Source organism: Cynocephalus volans, chromosome 5 (genome assembly GCF_027409185.1).
Source record: "Cynocephalus volans isolate mCynVol1 chromosome 5, mCynVol1.pri, whole genome shotgun sequence".
Lineage (NCBI taxonomy): Eukaryota > Metazoa > Chordata > Mammalia > Dermoptera > Cynocephalidae > Cynocephalus > Cynocephalus volans.
In genome coordinates this window covers 150,826,367-150,848,434 of record NC_084464.1, presented here as the reverse complement: position 1 = coordinate 150,848,434, position 22,068 = coordinate 150,826,367, and the positions used below count along the sequence as shown (strand labels likewise).

Sequence of the window (22,068 nt, the reverse complement as noted above, 5' to 3'; positions counted from 1 at the left end):
CAAAAAAAAGATACCAGAAATACAAAAAATCAAGAAAGTACACCACCAAAAGTTAATAAATCTCAAACTCTAGATCCTATAGAACAAGAAGCCCTTGAAATGACTGACAAAGAATTTCAAGTGATAATTCTAAGGAAACTGAATGAGATACAAGAAAACTCAGCTAGACGTTATGATGAAATGAGGAAGAGTATACAGGATCTGAAAGAGGAAATGTACAAGGAAATCAATGTCCTGAAAAAAAATGTAGCAGAACTTGCTGAACTGAAGAAATTATTCAGCGAAATAAAAAACACAACGGAGAGTTTAACCAGCAGGATTGTCGAAGTTGAAGAGAGAACCTCTGAACTTGAAGATGGGCTGTTTGAAATAACACAAGCAGACAAAAAGAAAGAAAAAAGAATCAAGGACATTGAAGAAAATCTGAGAGAGATATCAGACAACATTAAGCGCTCAAATATCCAAGTCATGGGTATTCCAGAAGGGGAGGAAAATGGAGATTCCATTGAAAACATATTCAACAAAATAGTGGCAGAAAATTTCCCAGGTATAGGAAAAATCACAGATCTTCAGATCCAGGAAACTCAACGATCTCCAAATGTATTCAACCCAAAAAGGCCTTCTCCAAGACATGTCATAGTCAAATGGGCAAAATTCAGAGACAAAGAGAGAATCTTAAAAGCTGCAAGAGAGAAGCGTCAAATCACCTATAAGGGAGCCCCAATCAGGCTAACATCAGACTTTTCATCACAAACCCTAAAAGCTAGAAAGGAATGGGATGATATTTTCAAAATACTAAAAGACAAAGATTGCCAGCCAAGAATACTCTACCCTGCAAGGCTATCCTTCCGAAATGAAGGGCAAATAGTATATTTCTCAGACAAACAAAAACTGCAGGAGTTCACTACCACACGACCACCCTTACAAGAAATCCTCAAGGGAGTACTGGGTTTGGTTCCTGAAAAATAACTACCACTGCCATAAAAACCCAAGAAAAATCAATACCCACTAGTATAATAAAAATGGCATTCATGAAGAGAAAACAAGCAAACAAAAACGCTATCTACAACCTAAGGAACCAACAAACACAGAAACCAAAAAGTAAATCAGAAAGCAAGGAACAAAAGACACCTAAGACAACCAAACAACCAATAAAATGCTAGGAATAAATCAACACCTTTCAATAACAACTCTTAATGTAAAAGGCTTAAATTCCCCAATCGAAAGACACAGACTGCCTGACTGGATTAAAAAGGAGGGCCCAACTGTATGCTGCCTACAAGAGACCCACCTCACCCATAAAGACTCAAAAAGACTAAGAGTGAAAGGATGGAAAAAGATTTACCATGCAAACAGAAAAGAAAAACGAGCTGGAGTAGCTATTCTTATATCTGACAAAATAGACTTTAAACTAAAAACCATAAAAAGAGACAATGAGGGACACTACTTAATAATAAAAGGACTGATCCAGCAAGAAGACATAACAATCATAAATATGTACGCACCCAATTTTGGAGCAGCCAGATTTATAAAACAAACTCTATTAGACCTAAAGAAGGAAATAGACACTAATACCATAACAGCAGGGGACCTGAACATTCCACTGTCAATATTCAGACGATCATCTAGGCAAAGAATCAGTAGAGAAACACAAGATCTAAACAAGACTCTAGACCAATTGGAATTGGCAGATATCTACAGAACATTCAGCCCAACAACCTCAGAATAGTCATTCTTCTCATCAGCACATGGATCATTCTCCAGGCTAGATCACATATTAGGTCACAAATCAAGTCTCAATAAATTCAAAAGAATTGGAATTATCCCATGTATCTTCTCAGACCACAATGGATTAAAACTAGAAATTAATAACAAATGAAACTCTGGAAACTATACAAACACATGGAAATTAAACAGCATTCTACTTAATGACATAGGGGTCCAAGTAGAAATCAAGCAGGAAATCAAAAAATTTATTGAAACTAATGAAAACAATGATACATCATACCAAAACCTGTGGGATACTGCAAAAGCAGTATTGAGGGGGAAATTTATTGCATTAAACGCTCACTTCAGAAGAATGGAAAGATGGCAAGTGAACAACCTAACACTTCACCTTAAAGAACTAGAAAAACAAGAACAATCCAAACCTAAAGTTAGCAGACGGAAAGAAATCATTAAGATCAGAGCAGAACTGAATGAAATTGAAAACCAAAAAACAATTCAAAAGATCAACGAATCAAAAAGTTGGTTTTTTGAAAAGATAAATAAAATTGACAAACCATTAGCATGGCTAACAAAAAAAAGAAGAGAGAAGACTCAAATAACAAAAATTAGAAATGAAAAAGGCAATATTACAACTGATTCATCTGAAATACAAGGAATCATTTGAGACTACTATAAACAACTATACGCCAACAAATTTGAAAATCTGGAGGAAATGGATAAATTTCTGGACACACACAAGCTCCCAAAACTGAACCGTGAAGACGTAGAAAATTTGAACAGACCATTATCAATAAAGGAGATTGAAGCTTTTATCAGAAGGCTCCCAACAAAGAAAAGCCCAGGACCAGATGGATTCACAGCAGAATTTTACCAAACATTCAGAGAGGAATTGACACTGATTCTTTACAAACTATTCCAAAAGATTGAAACGGACGCAAATCTCCGAAACTCATTCTATGAAGCAAACATCATCCTGATACCAAAACCAGGTAAAGATATAACCAAAAAAGAAAACTACAGGCTGATATCCTTGATGAATATAGATGCAAAAATCCTCACTAAAATACTAGCAAACAGAATACAGCAACACATACGTAAAATTATTCATCACGATCAAGTGGGATTCATCCCAGGGATGCAAGGTTGGTTCAACATACGCAAATCAATAAATGTGATACACCATATTAATAAACTCAAACACAAGGACCATATGATCATCTCTATAGATGCTGAAAAAGCATTTGATAAAGTACAGCACTCATTCATGACAAAGACCCTCTATAAGTTAGGTATAGAGGGAAAGTATCTCAACATAATTAAAGCCATATATGCCAAACCCACTGCCAATATCATCCTGAATGGGGAAAAGCTGAAAGCTTTTCCTTTAAGAATAGGAACTAGACAAGGATGCCCACTCTCACCACTCCTATTCAACATAGTGTTGGAAGTACTAGCCAGAGCAATCAGAGAAGAGAAGGAAATAAAGGGCATCCAGATTGGAAAAGATGAAGTCAAACTGTCCCTGTTTGCAGATGACATGATCCTATATATCGGACAGCCTAAAACCTCTACAGAAAAACTTTTGGAATTGATAAATGATTTCAGCACAGTAGCAGGATACAAAATCAACACACAAAAATCAGTAGCATTTCTTTTCTCCAATAGTGAACATGCAGAACGAGAAATCAAGAAAGCCTGCCCATTTACAATAGCCACCAAAAAAATAAAATACTTAGGAATTGAGTTAACCAAGGAGGTGAAAATTCTCTATAATGCGAACTACAAACCACTGCTGAGAGAAATTAGAGAGGATACAAGAAGATGGAAAGAGATCCCATGCTCTTGGATTGAAAGAATCAACATAGTGAAAATGTCCATACTACCCAAAGTGGTATACAAATTCAATGCAATCCCCATCAAAATTCCAAAGACATTTTTCTCAGAAATGGATAAACTATCCAGACATTTATATGGAACAATAAATGACCACGCATAGCCAAAGCAATGCTGAGCAAAAAAAATAAAGCAGGAGGCATAACACTACCTGACTTTAAGCTATACTACAAAGCTATAATAACCAAAACAGTATGGTACTGGCATAAAAACAGACACACTGACCAATGGAATAGAATAGAGAATCCAGAAATCAACCCACACACTTACTGCCATCTGATCTTTGACAAAGGCACCAAGCCTATTCACTGGGGAAGGGACTGCCTCTTCAGCAAATGGTGCTGGGATAACTGGATATCCATATGCAGGAGAATGAAACTAGATCCATACCTCCCGCCGTATACTAAAATCAACTCAAAATGGATTAAGGATTTAAATATACACCCTGAAACAATAAAACTTCTTAAAGAAAACATAGGAGAAACACTTCAGGAAATAGGACTGGGCACAGACTTCATGAATACGACCCCAAAAGCACGGGCAACCAAAGGAAAAATAAATAAATGGGATTATATCAAACTAAAAAGCTTCTGCACAGCAAAAGAAACAATTAACAGAATTAAAAGACAACCAACAGAGTGGGAGAAAATATTTGCAAAATATACATCTGACAAAGGATTAATATCCAGAATATATAAGGAACTCAAACAACTTTGCAAGAAGAAAACAAGCAACCCAATTAAAAAATGGGCAAAAGAGCTAAGTAGGCATTTCTCTAAGGAAGATATACAAATGGCCAACAGACATATGAAAAAATGCTCAACATCACTCAGCATCCGGGAAATGCAAATCAAAACCACATTGAGATACCATCTAACCCCTGTTAGGATGGCTAAAATCCAAAAGACTCTGAACGATAAATGCTGGCGAGGTTGCGGAGAAAAAGGAACTCTCATCCATTGTTGGTGGGACTGCAAAATGGTGCAGCCTCTATGGAAAATGGTATGGAGGTTCCTCAAACAATTGCAGATAGATCTACCATACAACCCAGCTATCCCACTGTTGGGAATATACCCAGAGGAATGGAAATCATCAAGTCGAAGGTATACCTGTTCCCCAATGTTCATTGCAGCACTCTTTACAATAGCCAAGAGTTGGAACCAGCCCAAATGTCCATCATCAGATGAGTGGATACGGAAAATGTGGTACATCTACACAATGGAATACTACTCAGCTATAAAAACGAATGCAATACTGCCATTTGCAACAACATGGATGGACCTTGAGAGAATTATATTAAGTGAAACAAGTCAGGTACAGAAAGAGAAATACCACATGTTCTCACTTATTGGTGGGAGCTAAAAATTAATATATAAATTCACACACACACACACACATACACACACACACACACACACAAAACCGGGGGGAGGGGGGAAGAAGATATAACAACCACAATTACTTGAAGTTGATACGACAAGCAAACAGAAAGGACATTGTTGGGGGGGAGGGGGGGAGGGAGAAGGGAGGGAGGTTTTGGTGATGGGGAGCAATAATCAGCCACAATGTATATCGACAAAATAAAATTAAAAATAAATAAATAAATAAATAAATAAATAAAATTTAAAAAAAAAATAATCAGAGGGGAGAACTAAGAACAAACTGTTTTTCTTCTACTATACTCCCACAACACAGAACATTTACATGACCAGATTTGGGGAGAGGGGTGTTCCCCTACACACCAAACTATCTGTTCTTCAGTGAGCATCAAGTGTTGTGTCCTACAACTCAATTCAATTTTGACACTGTCAACCTAGAGTTAGAGTCAGATGCCACAGGTTAAGGGCTTGGTCCCACAAGACTGCCCCCACTGCAGGTGCCAATTGTAAGTAGTATGTTGTCACCCGTACTTCTGACCTGCTGACTGTAAATCAGGGTTCTCACTCTCCCTTCCTTGGGTTTGATTAATTTGCTAGAGCAACTCACAGAACTCAGGGAAACACACTGATTTATTATAAAGGCAATTACTAAGGAAACACGTGAATGGAGAAAGAGATGGGTAGAGCCAGGTACGAAGGAAAGAATGTGGAGCTTCCGTGCTCTCTCCAGTTGTGCCACCCTCCAGGAACCTACACATGTTCGGCTGTCTGGAAGCTCTCTGAACCCTGTCTTGTAAAGTTTTTATGGAGGCTTTATTACATAGACATGACTGACTACGTCACTGGTCGTTAGCCACTGGTGATCATCTCAACCTTCAGCCCCTCCCCCCTCCCCAGTGGTTGGAAGGTGAGGCTGAAGGTTCAAACTTTCTAATCACAGGTCGGTTCTCTTGGCAGCCAGCCCCCATCCTGAGCTATCCAGAAGCCCACCAAGAGTCACCTCATAAGAACAAAAGATGTTCTTGTCACCCAGGACATTTCAAGGCATTAAGGAGCTCTACGTCAAGAATCAGAGTCAAAGACTAAATATTAGAAAAAAAGATTCTCCTACCACCCTTATGTACAGGACTTTTAGAAGCCTGGACTCAGGAACTGGGGACAGAGACCAAATAAATATTTCTTGTTATATCACAATATCACAAACAACAACAACAAAAAAGCAGTAAGGAGGAAAAGAGGAAGAAAAAAAGACAGAAAACATGTACAAAGCAATAACAAAATGGCAAATGTAAATTCAACCATAGCAATAATTCCATTAAATGTAAATGCTCAGAGAGGGCAATAATAATTATGTTAATAGCAGCTAACATGTATTGAGTTCTTACTGTGTGCAGGCCCTGTACTAGGCACTTTAGATGCCTACGTCTTTTAATCTTCACAGTACTCCTATGGGGCTGGTGCTGTTCTTATTTCCATTTAGAAATGAGGAAACCAAGGAAAAGAGGGATTGAAGAACTTGTCCAGGGAATGATAAAACAAGAAAATGAATAGCTTCTTGGAATCCAAATAACTCAAACAATGTGAAGAACCTAAACCATCCTAATAAAGAAGTGAGTACAGACACGCAGACGTGGAGGACTCTGGAAAGGGAGAAGCGGTGTCAACCACTGTCCTTAAAAATGCCTCTGTGAATGAACCCATGCAGTCTTCACAAGAACCTGTCCAGGCACGTGGCACTATTATATCTCTTTACAAGTGAACAAACTGAGGCATAGGGAAATTACCTTGCCCGAGATTACACAATAAATGGTAGAATGAGGATTGAAACTGAGTAATCTGGCTGCAGAACAGGTGTGTTCATTATGTTGACTCTCAGTAAGTAACATTTCCCTTACCCCAATTCATCACTTAAATTGCAGAGAAAATGGGTAAAAGGGAACACGCAGGTAGTTCTGAAAAGGAAACAGAGCCCTGAAATGGAAACCTGGGGTGAAAGTGGACCAGTCTGCTTTACCTTTGTGACAGGGGAGAGGTTTTTGAGTTAAGTGTGTGTTTCAGATCATTCATTCATTCAATCACTCATTCATTCATAAATAACTACTCATAAATAATAGTTTCCTTCTCCCACATAGGGAAGGGGTTGTCACTGGGCATTAGAAAACAACTGTTGTTTTAATGAGCACCTCATTTAATCCTTCAACCATGCTGTGAATGATGCGTTATCATCACCATTTGGCTGCAAGGAAGCTGAAACTCTGAAAACTCAATTGCCAATAATCCTAAAACTTGCATGTGCTGAGCCAGGAATCGAGGCCAGGACTGCCTGACCTCAGCGCCCACACACTTCCTCATATACCTGGCAGGGAGGAGGGGGAGGGGTTGGGAGAGGAGCCTGGCATTCAGGCTGATGGTCAGGACTCACTGTGTCTACAGATCCTTTAGTCACTTCGATTTTAGGTGGTTGGTGGTGAACCATTAGCAAGAAGTGGCGCTTACAAAAAACAAACCTGTTGTCTTTAGTTTAATTCTTTATTTGAACATCAAAGAGGTTGAGAAAATTGTTTACAGGTGCTCGAGCATCCCACTGGATTCTTTACTTTTTCAAGGTGCAAAAGAGGTTTACAAGTGTGTTTCATTAAACAAAGCAGAGCTGCGACAAAACAGAATCACAACAATAACTGTATGCATCAGCGAAAGGGCATGTTAACGCATCAAACACAATTTGGCATTTGAGCCTTTTCCCATAAAGTAAGAGCTATACACTGAAGAATATGTAGTGCACAAAAAGCATTGTTTATAAGCTGTGAGAGAACATAAACTGGCATAATGTCACTTATTAATTCAAGTCTCTATGACCAATGACCTCTCTGTGAACTCAGAGGGGTCCGTGCCTCAGGCACCTGCTATGGGACTGTATGTTGTTTCCAGGGTGCACAGCTCTGTATGTACACACTAAAGATGGGTTTGAACATGGCAGCATTTACATATTTAAAAAGTTCAGGCACAATTGGATGCAAAAAAAGAATAAAAATTTTTCTTAAATCTCTGAAAGACAGTGCAAAATTGAAGTGCCATAATAGAGGCAGCAATCACTTAGAAAACAATTTTAACTGACTTAAGAAGAGGCCACACTTTAATTCAAATGGAAAGAAAATGCAGTTAGAAACAGCATAATCACACTGCTAAAAGATGGATATTTGGGACCACAGTTAAGTTCATTTGCTCCAGTTGAGAGTGAGTAAGTTTTCAGGGGGTGAACCTAGGAGGGGTGCAGTGTAATCTGCATCAACCTCCCACGACTTGCACCAAAGGGAACTATCACTGCCTTATGAGCTACTGCATGACTCTATTTGCCTGTCAAATAACTAGTTTCCCCAAGCAGATTTGCCTGTGAGTATCATACATTGCTATGCTCCTAGTGATCACTCCCAGTATTCCCAATCCATCTCAGAGCTGGTAAGTATGAATAGGAAAGGATTTGCAATTCATTTCACATAGGGGTAGGGGTACTGTAAACAAATGGCCATTTTAATCTTCAGATTTCAATGTGAGAACACCTTAACATGATCAAAAGTAAATTACCAGTAAATCCCATATTTGTTAAGGCCCCCCAAGGCATAGGATACTGCATGGTTAAGCAAGGTTACTAGGGAAATCTAATCAAAGACTGCACTCCTTAGGGCTGGATTTTGCAACCTACATCAACAGGGTCTTCTCTTTGTAAGACCTAGCCTCTCTTATCGCTGCAGGACAGCATTGCAGAATCATTACAGCAAGCTAGGCAATGGCTAAGAGAAACACAGACCACTAGCTGTTCTTTGGACTTTACTGCTCCTGCCACTCTTTCTTGTCTAGAACTCAAGCAGCCATTTTATAAATGGCTGTCAATGGAGCTAGTTGTTTGTGGTTTACAGGGCAGAACCCTGGTGTACCCCAGACGCCAGGACTGATCTGCCTCAAAATACTTCCAATACTACTATTACTGTATTTTCCATTTTCCAAATTCTTGAACCCACTTTCCCAATCTACTTTGACCCCCTAAGAGGATCATGTCTTTCAAACCTTAAATTGCCTCAGAGTGGAGAAAAAGCACAGGCAACAGTTGTGCAGCATTTTTCCTATACTCAAAGGCAACATCAGCAGCAAATTGTCAGCTGTCCATTAGTGGCACTTCAAACAGGAATAAAAAGAGATTTCCAAAATTGTTTGAGACTCCTGGGCTAACATTTCAACTGTGTGATGTTCTCTGCCCATTTCAAACTTAGCAGTATCTTAACATGAATACAAACACATTAGATGAATATTGTAAAACCCTCCACTGTATTATTGTTTGGATTTAGCTGGTATTATATCATCTATAGTCCCAGAGGTTTTTTTTTTTGTTTTGTTTTTATTTTTTTTTAAAAGAAAATCTAAGTATAAACATTAAAAAGAACCCACTGACCCATTAGCTACTGTCCAAAAATATTACTACTGATATTTTGGTAAAAGCAAAATTAGCTGCCCTGAATAATTTTTCCTTTTCAGGTATAATCTCTGCTACATAAGATTGTCTGTCACTCAATATCCAACAATAGGCATCTGGATTAGTGCTATTTTGTCTACTGTGGATACAAAAGTTGATATGAAATGTGATCTTCATTTAAATGAATAATCACCAGGCTTTAGGCATCAATGATTAAATACATGACAAGGTAGCTTGAAAAGTATACAAAAAAACTAAATATTTTCCCTTGGTTTTTGCATGTTAACCCAGTCAAATTAAATTCAGAACAGAACTACTACATTCATTTGTCTGATAAACAAGCAATGCAATTTCAAAAAAATATATATTATACTACTATATAAGGTGCTCCTTAAACAAACAACAAAAGAATTATGTCTTTAAACATATTCTTAACACAGATACATAAAAATTGCCCCCAAATTTAGATGAGCATATATGAAAAACAAAATTTTTTAAAAAAATTTTTGGCCCTCCCAGTTTCCCAGTTCTTTGGTGATCACTTAACTGGGCAATCAGAAATGAATGAAACCCACTTTTTCAAACAAGGCATACCAAGAGAAGCCCTAGCAGTTTGCCTGGGTTATCGGCTAATACATCACCTCTCAATGGCATTCAAATTATAGACAGAGAGGTCACCAGAGGAAACCAAACTTTCTTTTTAGTTAAGGAGAGGAAATAACCCATAATTGTGCTAGAAAAGCATAAGGCCCAGGGAAGACTGCCCTGTGGCTGGGGTGAGGCTTTCTTTTTTAGCCTATAGGTCAAAGGATTCCTGTGGCCCACCTCTGGTCTAGTTCTCCTGGCTGATGAAGTTTAATGAAATGAGCTGTGGAGAAGGGGGGAGGGGTATTTTCTTTCCAAGGCCAAACTCTAATTCTCACACAAGGGCATGTATAGTCTGTGCAGGCCCCAGCCAACCTGAGTAGTGATGCTCCCATCCCTGCCCCCCTCCCCAAACTGTGCTGCGCCAACTGTAGGGGTGCAGCTGTCTATCACAGCTGTCCCCTGCTGCTGCTTCCAATCAGTGCAGTGCCAGCTCTGCAGGACCCCCCTGAGCAAGGCTCACTGTGCCTCACCATTTTATCCAGTGTGTCCCCTACTTTCCTTCTTATTTTCTAGTAGCTACAATAATCATGCATTTACTATTTAGCCCCCTGCCCCAGGGCTAAAAGTGCCCACTCACGTAAACTGTGCGTGGTCACCGCCGGGCACTACACATGAGTAATCCACCTTCTGTGTAAGCCACACACCAGGAAGATCTGAGTAGAGCGCCCTCTGCTGATTAATGTGAGAGCCCACCAGAACAGATCCTGAAGCCAATTTTACTGCAAGTCCTGGGAGAAGAGGGGTTCCTTTTACAAACTGAAAATAAAAAGCAAAAAACAAGAACTTATCCCTTATATAGGGAGGCTTATATATGTGGAGGTGACTTAACTGAGATCAAATTTCTGTTTTCAATAACAGAAGCAAGAATTAACTGGAACCCATCACTTGTATGTAGTGCTCTGGAAAGCCAGTCATAGAGCTTCCAACAAGCCTGGAGAAGAAGTGTATTGAGTTGACATAGTCTTGACAATTAGGGGATCTTCCTTCCCTGTATGCATCTTGTATTCCTACCAGTGAAACGAATCATCACTAAATGATGTTCTGCTATAGCCATTCAATGGAGCAAAAGCTTTAAGGTATCACTTTAATAAAATGATGCATTACTGCAGGAATACAAGAGGATGCTCTAATGAACCCTTGACTCAGCTTTCTCTAAGTCAGCAATTAAAGGAGCCACTTTCAAGTCCTTCCTGTGGCTTATTCTTTAAATTAAAAAGCCATTAAAAGCTGCTTATTGGAGGTGAAATGTCTATTCTCCAGGCCTGGGTCTCACCAAGTAGCTTAAAAGAACAGAGTCATCTGAGCCCCAGCTCACAAACTGAACTCAGTCATGAAGAGCTACAGGAATCCTCATACTTATTAATGTAGCAAAGGGGGAAAGAGCTGTTACAAAGACTTAGCCCTGGAATCCCTTTGGCTGTTCCCAACCCAATCTGTGTCACTAAGAACTGAGCAAGCAAATGAATGGCCACTCATAGTAGAAAGCCACTGGTGGCGGGTGCATGCTGGAGTGTATGCGGGGGACAGAAATCTGCTAGTGATGTATGACATGGGTAAAATGCGGCAGGGACTCTCAGAACCTTGGGGGAGTCAGGAGCTCTTGGGCTGTGGTGGGGAAACTCTCTGCCTCCCCAGTGACGTAGTACGTTGGCAAGGAATGCGATGAAGTGGAGCCCGTGGTGGCCAGCTGGCTCTCGTTTGTCTCTTCCATGGGGGCACCCTCGTGGTTGGCAGGGGCATGCAGGCGGTGGGCATCGAGCATCTCCAGCAGCAGGTCGTAGAGGGGCACCACGTTCTTGCACCTCATGCTGTACAGGTGCTCCATGCCTTTGTTACTGTGGGGGAAGACAGGGAGAGGACCACTTTAGACTCAGCCCAAGCCCCAGCACAGTGGAAACTCCTAGGAAGCAGAAGCAGGAGAAACTCCAAAAACACTTGTAAGCCAATCTTTCTTCCTGTTTAAAGACCCCGCACAGACCTGCGGCTGCAGAAGGCTGAGGCCTCGCAGAGACCCCCATCCGGGTCTCATCTCTGTGTGGGTGTCATCCCCCCGTCCTCCAAGGGCCATCCCACCCTCACAAACACACTCTCTCTCCCGCCACTGTCAGAGTATTTGCTATGCAGGTGACTTCCTTCCATGGCCTCAAATGAGATCCTATTCCCCGCCATTGCCAATACATCTAAAAAGAGAACACGAGATAGACAGCCAAGTGGGAGGGAGTTTTTAAAATGTGGAAAGCAGCTTAGGAAGTTCCCTTGCTTAAACCCCTTGTGTGACTTCCCACTGAACTCGGAGTAAAATCTGAATTTCTTTCTATGCTCTACAAGGCCCCACTGATCTGCTCCCATCTTCCTCACAGAGCTTGGCCACAGTGATTTTTTTTTTTTTTTTGGTTTTTGTGCTGCCCCTTAGAGGAACTAAGCTCCTCCAAGACTTAGGGGACCTGCACTAGCTGTTCCCTCTTCCGGGATACCTTCCCCCAAACCTTCATAAGCCACCTCCTTCACAAGGCCTCCCAATACCCACCAGTGGCAGCATCAGGCTCCTGTAGCCTCAACTCTTCCACATTATTCTACTGTCCTTATCACAACCTGCAATTCTCCTATTTATTTGCATTTATTCCTTTGCTCCCAAACACGCATTTGTGTATGCACGCACGTGCGCGCGCACACACACGCACACACTTACACACAGTGTAGGTTCCAGGAGTGGCCGGGATTTGTCCAGCCTGCCACTACTGTAGGCCTAGAACACTGCCCAGAACCTTGTGAATGTTCAGAGCACAGGGGGACATGGGCCTAGGGAAACGCAAACATATGGTGCTTCTCCCACTCTCCTCCTCTGTCTTGCTCCACCAGCCACAGCTCTGCTCTGTCCCACCTCACCACCAGAGTGGAGAAAGAAAGAACAACTATGATCTAGCTCAAGATTTCCTTTAAAAGAAAAAGGTATCGTAAGTAGGCAGGACCGAGAGAATGCCCTAGAAAAAAATCTGCATTTTTAGTAGGGGAAAAGTCAGCACAGGTTGGAGACGTGCCATGAAAACACAGCATCAAAGCTATTTGCAGGCTTACAACACCACCTAAATCATGTGTTTAAGAGTTATTTTGGTTTTGTTGTGTTTTTTAATTTAAAATCTTGTTAAAGTTAAATGCCCCCTGGATCTGCCACTGTTGTCTTCATGCAATCTAACGAATTGCATTTACAGTCAGATGAAATCTGGTGTTCTCTGAGCAGCAACCCATGGCTGAAGCCAAGCTTAACAAAAGAGTTCTGTGATTTAGACTGTCTGTAGTGAGACACCGAAATATTATTCTGTGGGCATGTATGAGTAAGAGAAAGAGAAACAGAGAACGCTCAAAGCTTTTAGAACAGCAACCTTTCTTCCGCTATTCACACAATTCCAACAGAAACTCTCCTCAGCTTTCTTACTGCTCCTGCTGTCTGCCATAGGTTGCCAGTAAAATCAGCCAGGGCTGTAGATTTAGTGCAAATGTACTTAGTATTAACTAATTTGGCTTGCTAATGCTGACAAGCAGTTGTTAGACTTGAAAATTCAGCAATTTCTATCAACAAATAAAAACATTAATCTACAGCACATAGTTTCTACAATATCATTGAGATTCCTAGCTCAAAGTAAAAGTTAATATATTTTTTCCAAGGGTAAATTGACTCCCTGAGCCAGAAAATTTGGTGGAGGATATGTTAATCTGATCCATTCTCTGCTTCCCTCTCTATTATAATCATCAAAAGAAAAAGGAAAAGATTAGAAATGTTTACTCCGGATGCAGTCACCTACTCTACCTGGCCAATGTGAGTCCTTCATCAGTTACACAGGGATTCTCAGGGAATCCTGAGAACGGAGATTGCAATCACCTTCTTCCAAATTTTGCCAAGTGAAAGTATTCCTTCACTTGCGAATTTCAAATTCATAGGGCATGGAAAAACCTGCCATGAGTCACTTGATCATTCATTCATTCACTCATTTATTTATTCGTTCACTTAGTAATAATGTTGCAGGCATATACTACATGCAAGTCTTCATATAGGGCACTGTGGGGATAGAAGGAAAAAAAGATACAGCTATTTCTTCAAGAAGCTAACTATTTTGCTAGGTTGTCTCTGGAAAGGGTGGCACCTGGGACTCTGATGGTACAAACTTCTTGCCATTTTAATCATAGACTCTCAAGATTTGAAGACCCTTTAAAAATTACCTAATCCAACTCCCTTTGGACATCTTGGTCCTTTCTTCATAGCCACTAAGAGAAGGCATCTCTTTTTCACTCCCAGGGTCCTGGTGTAAGCCCAAAGTCATGTGGAGTTTGTCACCTATGGGTACCTGTGGCTCTAGTGTCGTCATTTCATGTCATTGTTGTGGCCTTTCTGGAGTCTGCAATAGAGAATCCACCACTCTCTTCACCTCTCCCTTTGAGGCTGAGCTCTGCTTGTGAGAATAATATCCACTAAGGTTTCAGCCTGACAAATTGCATGACTATTTAGAATGAAAATGAGGCTACTTTTACTTTTACTTTTTGGCATAGAAAGACTCTATTCTCTTTCCTTGGCTCCTATAGAAAATATTCATTGAGTATTTACTAGGTGCCCAGCACTGTGTTAGGTAGCAGTGGGTACACAGAGTAAGTCGGACCAGTTGTGACCTCACAGAGTCACAGTGTGTTGCCTCACAGAGTTTACAGTGTGATGGGGCAGAAAGATAATAAAATGAGGAATAACAATAGGGAAGAACAGCGTGTAAGCCGCATTTAGGTCTTAAGGGTCAGGAGATGCTTTCTTGAGGAGTGATATCTAAGCTATGACAGATTAGGTTCCTGTTCAGAAATATTCACTCCCCCTGCCATGTGTTCATGATCCTCGACTTTAAGCTTCACTACGTGACTTGTTTGATCAATGGAATGTTAGTGGACATGATTCAACCAAAGGATTAAAATGCACTTGCCCAAATGGGCCATCACTATGAAAACATGCCCCAGCTAACCTGTGGGTATGAAAAGGATAAGAGACATGGTGCAGACAGGGCTGCAGCTTGAAGCAGAGTCTCCCATCTGTGCCCAGCCTCTATCAGCTGCCCCAGAGATATGTGCATGAGCCCAGCTGAGTGGAGCAGAGCTGCCCGGCCAATCTGAAGACTGAAGCAGAGCCTCCCCAGATGACTCACGGGCCAGTCTGTTTGGGCTATAGCTCAGACTATGAGGAAATCTTAGTTAAGTAGGGGCTGAATCATAAGGAGCAATATAAACAAAACAAAGGCATTTATACGTTTATCTAAAAGCAATGGGGAGCCATTTAAGGGTTTTAAGCAGAGGGATGATAGGATTAGATTTAGTTTTAGACTGATCACTGACTATATCATGGAGAATGGATCAGAAAGGATCTAGATTAAAGGCAGGGAGACATGTTAGGTGGCTGGAGCAGAAATCCACAAGGAAATGATGGTGGCTTGTACTAGCGTAATGGCAATGGGATGCTGAGAAGGGCTTCCAGATGTAGGGAGAAGTCAGCATTGACTCCGCAAGACACATCTGGCCCAAGAGTCCCTCATTTAGGATTTCTAAGTGTAAGTAGCGAAAGCATGACACAGGAATGGTAATGGATGTGCCCAGCACCTTCGCAGAGTGTGTGTGCTCACACGTCCCTTGACTGGCCTACTCTCCCCACCTACACCCTGCAGAGCCCCGCTCCAAGCACATGCTTCAAACTGAGCCTAAATATAGCCTCCTCCGGGAAGCCTTCTCTGTCACTTGCCCAGGCCCCAGGCAGATTTAATGCCTCCTTCTCTTGCCCTCCCCTAGCATTTATACCAATTATGTGGCAAGAACTGTCCCAAGTGCACCATCTGTATCCAGGCATCAGCCCTTCCTAGGCCAGCTGTCACAGGGGTCTGGGGGCGTGCCTCACCTCATGTGCCTGATGTGGGAGAGGATGAGGAGGAGCTGGGCCAGGCGCCGGTGCTGCTGCTGCAGAGTCAGGCCTGCTTTGGCCATCAGGTGGATCAAGGTGTCTGTGATCTTGTCCAGGACCCGGTGGATATAGTCCTTCTCTTCCAGAGACTTCAGGGTACTGGACAGAAATGTGTACACTCCTGAATGTGCAGGGAGAGAGGGAGAGAGAGAAACTCAAGGAGGGTGTGGTCCGGGGGGCTGGGGAGTGCGTGCAATGTAAAAATGAGCCGGTGCCCTTCCCCTGCACAGTGGAACAGCAGCAGGGACATTCTGGAATCATTTGAAACAAGCAACTGTATAAAACTCCTCATGAATATGCATGTCTGAGAGCACCACGAAACCAGCGTGACCTCCTGTGTGAGAGCCAAGATTCTCAGAAAGAGACTGTTAGCCTTGGGGCCATGTTGGCAACACCAGCCTGTCAAACAGGACTGAAACCAACATGAACTGGCCATTTAATGCTGCGACTGCCCTGTGAGAGAGCCATGACTGTTCTCTTTCACATCAGGAAACTAGAGGGCAGAGAGTCTCATTAACCTGCTAAGGTCACTTGGAGAGTACACAGCAGAGCTATGACGGACCTGGTCTGCTGACTTGAAACCTGGTTGTGACCAGGGAGATTCTCTCGGGAGACATGGGAAACTCTTGCTGAGAGTCACAGAAGAGTGACAAGTCACTGGCTAAGTGATCGGAAGGTGTTTTTTCAGATACGATTCAGCATCATCATGGCTCATGAGCCAGGATCACCGGAAGCAGATGGCCCCCCTCTGACATATCGTCAGAAGGTCAGTAATGGCCTAACGCTATGTCACACCACCCATGCCATTCCCCTCACTTCGTGTCCTCATGTAGGCATCTCATCACCTCACATCATCACAAGAAGAAGGGTGAGTACAGTACAGTAAGATATTCTGAGAGAAAGAGAGACCGACCACGTGCACGTAACTTTTATTACAGCATATTGTTACAATTGCTCCATGTTAATATTAGTCATTCATTGCTAATCTCTTAGGATGCCTAAGTAATCAGTTAAACTTTAACATAAGTATGTATGCATAGGAAAAAATGTAGTATATGTAGGGTTAAGTACTTCCTATGGTTTCAGGCACCCACTGGGGGTCTTGGAACATATGCCATGAGGATGAGGGGGATTTGCTTCTATGTTCCAGGTCAGGTTTGGAGCCTAAGCCCTTTTCAGCCTCAGATGAAAGGTGTAGGGTATAGGCGGGTATGGAGGACCTTGGGAACAGCTGTTGTTCACGGCTGGCAGGTTTTTCCTCTCTTGCCTTTCTTCTGGTAATAGATCCTGCTCTCTGCACCGTGGGTAGACTTAGGACCGAAGCCAAGGCCATCATGGTACTTTGTTCTTCTGGACAGCATTGGTCCCGAGCTAGACAATCAGAGCCTTTTTCGGGGATTCTATATGGAGGTTGTGAGACAAACTCTTTCCTCTAGGTTTTCTAAGATGGTGAGAAGGAGAATAGGAGGCTCTTAAAGGCCCTCTTCACAGCACATGGAGCTCCCGTCTGCAGAAAGAAGCAGAGGTGATAGTTGTGTGTACAGAGGGATGGGGGTCGGGCGAAAGAAAGAGAAAGGAAGGGGAGTGAGGGCAGGGAGAGGGAGATCCCTGCTCCAGTCACAAGGTCCCAGTTCTTTTTTTTTTTCTTTTTTAGAGGTAAAAGAAAGCATTTAATCAGAAACAAGGATTGCAACCCAGGTAGCAGTCAGAGACTGCATCATTTGAGAAGTGCAAAAGGGCTTATATTTATAAGAAATTTATATAGATTAAGTTATGTGTCAGATCATTTCACTGTTTACTTAAACAAAGAAGTCTTCAATTATTAGTAAAACAGGGCATTTGCACCCATGTGCAAGGAAATGCTAAATACAGAGTACAAGGTCTTAGTTCTTACATTTTTTCATTTGACCTTCGAGCTTACGTAGCATCCTTCCTAAAAGATGACTCAACAAATTTCCTTTTGATTATGATAGTGTGAGTTGTGAGCTCAGCCCAAGGACCAGAAGAAGGTGACCATAAGATGAGAAATTTTGAGAACAAAGGAGGGCAGGATGGAGCAGGCTTCTCTTGGGACCCCAAGGACAGATTTTCTATCAAGTCAACACTCTAGAAATCAGTTCCTCCCTGATCACGTCATCTTGAAGAAAGCAGATGACATGGTAATTTTTTTCTTTCCAGATTATGTGTATTTAGCAACATGTGTTTGGTCTTGTCTCTACCCAGCCCACTGATCATCTCATAAACATATTTCCTATCTTCCTCTCCTGTCTTCATCAGAACCTTCAAATTAAAGGTTCCCAAATTTCTTAATCCCCCACTTTCTACTGGTAATATGGTGAAGAGTTACTGCTGATGCAGCAGCCTATAGAATGGGAATGGGGAAAACAGCTACACAGAGGAACTCATAGTAAACAGAGTTGTAATTGCCCAGAATGGAAAACGGCTATGTTTTAAAACAAATAAAACAACATCATCAAAACCGGCATGGTCAGGATCTTGGCTTATGTGCAGTTGAACAGAATAATGCAGCTTTTGGTCCCCTGAGGCACTTTGATCCAAAGCAAATAGAGCGCAGAATGAGCAAGCAGCAGACAGGTTGTGGGATAAGAAAGACATTGCTGGATTACTTCACTTATGTTCCATCTGGGCTGTTCACAGAGGAATAACGTGTCTGTCCGAAAAATGGGCAAATGGCCAGAGGCTGCAGGGCTGGCCTAGAGGTAGCAGTCGGCAGGGAGGTGTGCACTGGTGGGCTGCGGATACCGTGGCTTCAACAGAGCTCCCACGGGCTCTGCCTCTCACGGTCCCCCCTCTAAGTCATCCTGCACATTCTAGCCTGACATCTCCTCCAGGCCCTGCCTCTGCCTTGCACATCCTGGGAACACACCCAGGCCACAGAGCCGAGTTAGTCCAACTTGGATGACGTACTTTCTACCAATTTCCTTTATTGTTACCTCCCAGGATGCTGGCCTCATTCACCAAGAATCCTTTTTGTGTTCAAGGAAACTACAGAAGTGAGGATCAAACAGCTTGGATGTTCCTGGCTGGGAAGGTGACACTTGTGCATGACTTCTTTCTTTCTGGGTGCACAACGTTAAAGCACACTGTGCTAGAACCTCGTTGTTCCTAAGCACTGGCATTTCACATGCGCTTTCCAATGGAGCTAAGAGACTTGGCACTGCACCTCTGGAAGCGAAGTTCCCTCCTGGGCTGCCGATCTCCCATGGGTCCCTGCATCCAGCAGGCATGTACCGAGAACCTGTGGTGTGCATGGCTATGTTGTGTGAGAGGGATTCCGAGCCTCGTATCCTTTAAAGTGTTAATGTTTTAGGAGCAGATATTGCCTGCAGAGAGAAAATTTTCTTAACGCGGACTCTCAGGGTGCAGGGCATTCTCAGAACAAGCCTGTTTTTCTAGCCCTGTTCTGGCACCAATACAGCTTATCATCTCATTCTCGTCAGCAGATGCTTCCTAGCTGTGCAACTATACTTAGAAATAAAAATACGGTCCTGTTGAAATGCCAATAATTGACAACAGCAGCCATCATCATTTTGGACTTTCCTTGCAAAATGCAGTCTATGTTTGCTGCCTGTCATCTTTAAGAGGCCATTTGAGAGAAACAACAGAAATCCATATTCCCAGAATGCTTCAGGTGCTCTGGCAACCACTGTTAATGAGCAAGAGCAAAACAGGGCTGCCAGCAATTTCCATATCCCAGGTGGTCTCTGACACCCTGGGCGGCTGCACCACTTTTCCCAGCAGCACAGAGCCAGTGAGCAGACAGTGAGGATCTTCAGAAATATTCTTGCAACAAGGATGGCTTTTGCACCTCTGGAGGCTGCTCTGAATCCCAAAGATGGGGAAAAAGAAGTGTGTGTGTGTGTGTGTGTGTGTGTACACATACGTATGTGTGTCTTTATCCAATTTTGAATCATAGTTGGCAAATCTAGTTTCTATACATTCTGAATCTTGCAGTCAAGGTTGGAAGATATAGAAAGAGTCTAAATCTGATCGGGGAATCTGGTGGTAGAAAAGAATGGGGAACAAATCTGCATGGACACCCCCGTGTATACCTATGTCTTTCTGGATGCTTGAGGACAGTTTCTTCCAGAAAGGCCACATGTTTTTTCTTTTCCAAAAAGAAGAATGTGACAGCAGACTCTGAAGGAGTCCTTCAGTCCATGGCAGCTTGATTAAAAACGGGGAGTGACTTAAAGGAAAAAGATAGCAAAGAAAACTCAAGTCCACAGCTATAAGTGCTTTGAGCCAGAAAGCTGCCACTTGGCTTGGATAAAGAGACATTCCCAATGCTCATGGAGGACCCAGTGATTAATCAACTCATCAGCTTTTCAGGTTTTCTGCTGGGAATTGCTTCTACAACCAACTAGCGTGTTTGTTCTGAAGTGCCTTTGAGGCTGAAAGTTTGATGAGCGCCACGTTTGTTGATACTTCACCTGTGATTGCTGTTCCTCCTGGAGGTGGCACTGTCCCTAATGGGGCATCCGCACAGCTTGCGGTTGCTGCTGTCACTTAGTGGGAGGGGCTGTGCTGGATGTCCTACATTGTGCAGGACAGTCCCAAACAATGAAGAATTTTTTTTCCAGCTTCTATGTCTCTTGAATATTTCACTGAACTAAACCTGGTACAAATAAAAATTTGTAGTGAAAAGTTTTGAAGAGGTTTTACAAGGCTGTACCCAAAAGGTCCAGTAGGAGAATTGGTTACAGAGAGGGAAGCTTAAATGAAATTTGTTTTCTCATACTTATTAAACAGCTCATTCATTTTATGCAATCTGTCAGTGGAGTGTATTAAATAAGCTTTCCACCTATCCATTTAGTTGAAGTGACTTGAGCGTAGTTGTATAGGTAACTACAGAAAGAACAAAACTGGATGTAAATATATAGAGAGGAGATGTAAGCCTCTTAACAAAATTAGAACCAATGATTATAAAATAGTACACATCGATGAAATATTGTGTTGTTGCCTCCTATGCATTTTAAAATATTTTGTAACGTGGTAAATCTATTTGCGAAAGTACATATTAAAATTACCTTGGGGTTCTTATCTTTCTGTCTCCCATTGACATTGTCTCCAGAGTTTTCCCACATACTTGTTGATAGCCTCTTTTATGTATTATTGTTTCTTTTTCCAACCCAGCATCTCTTCTCTGTTGCTTATTTAAAGGTCTCCAAGGCCTTTTTAAGTTCTAGAGCCTGACTGAATATTTGCCTTGAATGTAGCAGGATATTAAGATAGGACATATGTTTCTATCCACTATGACATTTCCTCATCCTACCTCACAATAAAGGGAATCACTGTGATTTTTTAAAAAATCATGGGTATAGGTTACCTGTTTGTTTATTTCATTTCAGGAGAGTCAAAGGGATAGGTATGTTTTATTAGACTGGTAGTTTTTTATTGGCAATTCCAGGAGATTTTTCTCCAAGTTTTGTGATTCTCAAACTTGGCTGTCTCTCAGAATCACCTGTGGAGTTTTACAAGATGCAGCTGCCCAGGTTCCACCCAAACCTGACGATTGGAAGCTGAAGGTGGAGCTCTGATATCTGTGCATTTAAAAAACTCTCCGTTAATGAATCATGCACATTACTCATGTGTGAATAATTTGAATAAAGAGGGATACAGTCAGAGGGAAGTTTCGTATACCTCCTTTTGTTGCCATTTTCTACATTTTCAAAGCCTTAGGTTAAATAGTTTATTTAGTAATTATTTCTCTAGGATCCTAAGATGGCGGTGGCTGCGGCGGTTGGCGCGGAGTAGCTGAGGTGGAAAAGGCGGCCACTGGGCCTTAGGCAGCCAGGAAACTTGCGGACTCGCCTCTTGCCGACTCTTAAGGGAGGACCGCTGCTGGTGGCCGGTCGTGGGGGCTGACCGCCACTTTGCCCCCGGCAGGAGAGGCTGCCTCATTTACAGGCAACAGCTTTGAAGTATGGAGCAGGAAAAGAACTGTTCTTAGC

At 42.1% G+C, this 22,068-nt stretch overlaps 1 protein-coding gene across 1 annotated transcript in view; it reads right to left on the bottom strand.

Moving 5' to 3' along the window:
- Positions 1-11,686: 11,686 nt before the first annotated feature.
- Positions 11,687-22,068, bottom strand: part of ESR1 (estrogen receptor 1) — a 294,637-nt gene continuing 284,255 nt past the window's right edge. The window contains exons 9-10 of the mRNA XM_063098375.1: positions 16,031-16,214; positions 11,687-11,948 (exon numbers count right to left, since the gene is read on the bottom strand). Of these exons, the coding sequence (XP_062954445.1) occupies positions 11,687-11,948; positions 16,031-16,214 (446 nt within the window). The remainder of the gene's footprint in view (positions 11,949-16,030; positions 16,215-22,068) is intronic.